The sequence below is a fragment of the Choloepus didactylus genome, assembly GCF_015220235.1.
Source record: "Choloepus didactylus isolate mChoDid1 chromosome 24 unlocalized genomic scaffold, mChoDid1.pri SUPER_24_unloc1, whole genome shotgun sequence".
NCBI lineage: Eukaryota > Metazoa > Chordata > Mammalia > Pilosa > Megalonychidae > Choloepus > Choloepus didactylus.
In genome coordinates this window covers 679,594-685,247 of record NW_023637604.1, presented here as the reverse complement: position 1 = coordinate 685,247, position 5,654 = coordinate 679,594, and the positions used below count along the sequence as shown (strand labels likewise).

General features: G+C 44.6%; 1 protein-coding gene across 1 annotated transcript; it reads left to right on the top strand.

The window, feature by feature from the left end:
• The first annotated feature begins 755 nt into the window (after positions 1 to 755).
• Positions 756 to 1,262, top strand: LOC119525150 (syntaxin-16-like). The gene has a single exon (XM_037823756.1). The coding sequence runs from the start codon at positions 756 to 758 to the stop codon at positions 1,260 to 1,262; it is 507 nt and encodes a 168-aa protein (XP_037679684.1).
• Positions 1,263 to 5,654: the final 4,392 nt, after the last annotated feature.

Here is a 5,654-nt window from a genome sequence, read left to right as displayed (position 1 = left end):
AACGATAACCCAATAAGAATAGATAAAGATCCCGGGATGGAAGGAGCCGGAGAAGAGGAGTGAGGAGGTGGCAGGCAGGCCCTGCTGCCCTCCTGGAGGCCGGCGGCCCTCTAGCAGTGGAGGAGCAGGCCACCAGGCCGGGGGAGGGGTCAGGAGGTCAAGCCCAGGCCATCGCAGCCACAGACACAGCCCAAGAAGGGGACACCAGGGGCCCCAGAGTTCAGGGCCCAGACCTGGCTCGGATGGCCCAAGTGGGCCTAGGCCAGGCCCCTGGTGGGGAAACAGTCCAGGCCAGGCCTGGCCTGAGGGCACAGCCTAGATGCTCAAGAGCCATGTTAGGGTTAGGCGGCAGAGATCCTTGGGGTCTCAGGAACTAAGGGGAGTAGGGGGCTTCAGGGCCTCCCAGTCCAGAGCCAGACTGGGGAGTTAGACGCTTGTAGATCCAAGGTTGGATTGGGGTGGAGGCTCTGGGACGTTGGCTCACAATGCAAGGATTGGGGGGATTTAAGTGCTTGGAGATCGAAGTCAGGTCTTGGGTAGGGGGAATCAGACAATTGGAAAGCCTAGATGGTTATTTGGGTAGTGGTCTTTGCACTACAAAGCACAAAGCTGCACCTCTTTGGCTCCAGGCCTGAGAGGCCTTTCCAAGAGAGGCTTCCGTGCAGGCTAGGCCAGAGCAAGAGAAAGAAAGTGAATAAATCAGGATTATAAGTGGGCAGGGGGCCCCTGAGAGGGGGGGTCACAAAGGGTGAGACATGGCCACCAGGCGTTTAACTGTCACTTTCTTGTTGCGGAATAATTCCATCCAAAACCGGCAACTGTTAGCCAAGCAACTTGCTGATGACTGTATGGCCCTGGTGTCGGGCATTAGCTTAGACCCCGAAGCAGCAACTGGCATGACAAAGCGGTTACCTCCTAAGTGGGTGGATGGAGTGGATGAAATACAGTATGATATTGGCCAGATTAAACAGAAGATGAAAGAATTAGCCAGCCTTCACGATAAGCATTTAAACAGACCCACCTTAGATGACAGCAGCGAGGAAGAGCATGCCATTGAAATTACCACGCAAGAGATCACATGGCTCTTCCGCAGGGGCCGGCGCGCAGTGTGGGCACTGCCCAGATGGGCCCATGGGGCCTGCTCCGAGCAGGAGGAGCGGCTCCTTCGCAACGTGGTAACCTCCCTGGTGCAGGTTCTACAGGAGCTGTCCACCAGCTTCCGGCACACCCAGTCGGGCTACCTCAAATGCAGGAAGAATTGAGAGGAAAGAGCCCAGCATTTTTTTGATACATCAGTCCCACTAATGGATGATGGAGATGATAATACTCTTTATGATTGGGGTTTTACAGCCAACCAGTTAGTGCTGGTGGAGCAGAACACACTGATGGTGGAGGAGTGGGAGTAGGAGCTCTGCCAGATAGTCCAGTCCATCTCTGACCTGAACGAGATCTTTAGGGACCTGGGAGCCATGACTGTAGAACAGGGTACAGTCCTTGACAGAATTGACTATAATGTTGAACAGTCCTGTGTCAAAACTGAAGATGGCTTGAAACAGCTTCACAAGGCAGAACAGTATCAAAAGAAGAATCAGAAGATGCTTGTGATTTTAATATTATTTGTCATCATTGTCCTCATTGTGGTCCTTGTCAGTGTGAAGTCTTGCTAAGTGGTGTTCTCGTGGGTGCTGCACGCAGACTTCCTGGTGTGAGTGCTTGGCCTGCACCCCCCAGCTGCCTGCGGAGGCGCAGCCCTGAGGGACCCGCATCTGGACAGGGAACGGCTCCATGGACTCCCTGTCGCAAGTAGTCCTCAAGTGAGGGGACTGGGCTTTCATGTTCCTTCACTGGGAAGAATGTAAGGACCTGGACACTGCTGCAGAAGAGAGGCTGAGTTCTGGGATCTGTTATTATAAATATACATATATATATGTGTATATGTATATACACACATATATTGTTTTTTAAAGAAAATGAGTTGCAAGTTTACAGGCTCATGCAGAAGCTGTTAAATATTATGTGTATATGCTATTTTTTTAGTAGTTGTGTCTGAGCAGCATGTGAAAATAACTTCTGGAAAAAATTTTTTTTAACCATCTGGTTTTTAAGAAATTTGGTACCAAAAATTTATGAGTAGAGGCAAGAATGCCTCTTCATTCTTCTTTCTCTACATATTTTCCAGTTGAAAACAAACTGAGAAGTCCTTTAAGAATCTATAATCCATTTGCCATTAACTTAATTTAGCTTTTCCATCACTGTTAATGATCAGAGTAATAAAGTGTGAAAAATAAGAAACCATCATTGATGGTAATTAACACATTTAGATGAGCCAGTTAAAACAGCTACATAAGTTTAAATTAATTGTAAATGGTGTATTTCTCATTTAGAATTTTTGCACTGCATTTTCTACTGTAAACCAAAAGGGGTTTCTAAGGAAAACTACCTAAATTTTTAAAGTTGGTGATTTGAACCGAGCTCACATTAAAAGCAAACTTGACAGTGCCATGAAAGACACCAGACTCAGGCTGTGTGTCCCATGGCCATTGCCCAGTGGTCCTGGCACAACCCATTATTTATTCACTAACTACATGAAGACCTGTTCAAATCAGACTCCATTTAATGGACTGTGAATTCACACAGAGGCCATTTTAAATGGGTCACCCCATTTAGGATTAGTGGATCTCAAATTATTAGCCAAATATCACTCCATTTCAAAGTAAAATATTCCACCAGTGATTTGATTTATTGGCTCTTCTGTGGCCATTCAGCAGTGCCCAATGAGTAGGCATATTTCTGATGGTTGTGAAAGTCTTAACTAAGAAATCCCTCATATGTGTGAGCATGAATCAGATCACCAGGGCAGGGTTTTGTTGTTTACTTACCTGTTATCAATATGGTGCTCAGATATATTCCTGGAACTATAGAGTAATGTGGAAACTGACAATAAATTTGAAAAATGAAGAATGAAGTTGCTCATGTTTTAATTGGTCCTGAAACAATGGTAGAGTTATAATGGTCTTTGTGTAATTATAGTGGCCGTCTATTGTTTATGCCTTTCTTAAAAAGCTTAAGAAGAGCATAACCTTATTAAAAGTTTTAATGTTTTCTTTGGACCAGTCACATGAAATGTCTCTCTAGAATTGACTTTAAAGTTGTTTCCAGATTGTAAACTCAAGTCCAAAGCATAGAGATATCTGCATTGTCCAAACAGATCATAGACTTCACACTGAGACCCCCACCACGGCCTTCCCTTCCCGAGTTGTTCACACAACAAGGCAGCCACCGATATTCTTATTATTTTCTTGGCCTTAGGTGTCTTTGGCATTTCCAGAAATAGCATGGTGTTACCTGATCAAAAATTATTTATTAGCAAAGAAAGTCAGAGGATAAGAATCCAGCCCCTTAATTGCCCCTAGAACGTGGAGTCTCTGCAGAGCTGCAGAGTATCAGCAGGTGCTCTTTAGTCCCAGACTCTTGACCCAGTCAGTGGTGGAGACATTTCAAGTTAGAAAGGCTGCTTGTGAGTGGGGGTGTTCAAATTAGGGGTTCCCCTCAAAGTTGATCTACAGTGGCAATACTGGATTGCTGTTAAGGCTTCTCAAAATGCTGAGTTTTAGTAACACTTGAAGGAAACAGATCCTTTAAGAAAGGAGCACAATTTATTTATATTTATTTTCACAATGATTAGGGTTGGTTTCTGTCCCATCTGGGTAACATAACGGATCTGATTAGAAATTGTTTTAAGGATCTCATGTGGGGATGGGGGAATCCTGTCCATTCTGCCTGAAGCCAGTGTGGTGCCCACTATAACCCCAGTTGTCTGCTGCTATAGTCCTGGTGTCCGAAGGCATGGCCTGGAGTGGACCCCAACTCACCAGGGTCCTCCAAATACCGTCTTTTTCAGGTGAGACTTTATGTGTGGACAGATCAGTTGTACTTGAGGAAGCAAAAGAAAATGAATAACCAAGTCCTGGTACTTCAGGGTAGTTCTTTACCCGCGATAGCTGTTGTCCATGGGCCTGTCAGGCTGGCCATCTCTCCCGGGTGGATCCCACGCTGGCCCAGAAGAGGAGAAAGGCAGGGGTTTCCTTTGTTTCTCTGGTGCCTGCTGATCTTTCCTGAGACTGTAACTGAAAACTGTCTCTTTTTGTTAATTGAGGGGTGGGGGGATGGCTGGCTGCATGGGGTCTGGGTGAGGAAGCAGTGTACTTCTAATTAAACAGATTTACCACTTTCTCTGCTAATTGAGAGAGCATTATTTATTTGTTTTGACAGTGCTTTCAGTGTTTTATCCTAACTAATGGCTTCTTAAAGTTAATAAAACCCTTCCAATCAAAAAATAATAATAATAAGCTATCGTGGTTAAGTTTAACATTCTGGGAATGCCCAGGACATAAAGAAGACCATAGAAGAGCATAAAGAAGAAATTGAAAGAGTAAATAAAAAAAAACAGAAGAACTTATGGAAATAAAAGAAACCGTTGGCCAAATTAAAAAGACTTTGAATACTCATAATACAAGATTAGAGGAAGTTGAACAATGACTCAGAATCCTCAAGGACCACAGAACAGAAAATGAAAGAACAAAATAAAGAATGGAGAAAAAAATGGAAAAATCAAAATGGATCTCAGGGACATGAAAGATAAAATAAAATGTTCAAATTTAAGACTTCTTGGTGTCCTGGAAGGGGAAAAGAAGGGTAAAGGTCTAGAAAGAGTATTCAAAGAAATTGTTGGGGAAAACTTCCCAAACCTTCTACACAATATAAGTACACAAAGCATAAATGCCCAGAGAACTCCAAATAGCATAAATCCAAATAAACCCACTACAAGCCATATTCTGATCAGACTGTCAAATACCAAAGAGAATGAGCAAGTTCTGAACGCAGCAAGAGAGAAGCAATTCACCACATACTAAGGAAACAACATAAGACTAAGTAGTGACTACTCAGCGGCCACCATGGAAGTGAGAAGGCAGTGCCATGAAGTATTTAAAATTCTGAGAGAGGGAGGAACTAAGATGGTGGCATAGAAAGGAGTGGAAGCTAAATAGCCCACCTGGAACAAATTAAAAAAAAAACAGAAACAACTAGTAAATAATCCAGAATAACTGCCGGGGGACAAATGTGACTGTCCGCTCAAACACCAACCTGAATTGGGAGGAATGCCCGAGATCACAGCATAAATCTGTAAGTAAAAACTGCGGATCCAAATCAGGAGTCCCCTCCCCCACAGCCTGAGCTACAAAGCCTCCTGGTGCCAGAGAGAAGCTTTCTCTCAGCAAGCGAATATAGCTCAGCTGAGCTCCAACTGGGGTTTTAATTAGTGAGTGTGAACTGCTCACTACAAGGTACAAATCCCCAACAAGGAGACAGAGGCTTTGGGTGATGACTGACCTTGGAGAGCCGGAGGGTCACCTTGGACTAGCTCTGAAGGAGATTCTCTGTTCTGTTTTCGGCTCAGTGGAGAAAGCCTGAGCCATTTTCAGTTCCCAGTTCTGTGACTCCAACAAGGGTATAGCACAGGCAGAGAGGGACAATTGAAATGCTAATGACCTCTGCGTAGGGGATCTATCTTCTCTAAGAGGAAAGGGGTGGGGCCCAGCTCTACTACCTGCCTTTCATTCAGAACTTGGGGAAAAAGAGCCACACCTCCTACA

Excerpts from the sequence above, each read along its gene's own strand:
- LOC119525150 (XM_037823756.1), top strand. The coding sequence starts at position 756 with ATGGCCACCAGGCGTTTAACTGTCACTTTCTTGTTGCGGAATAATTCC.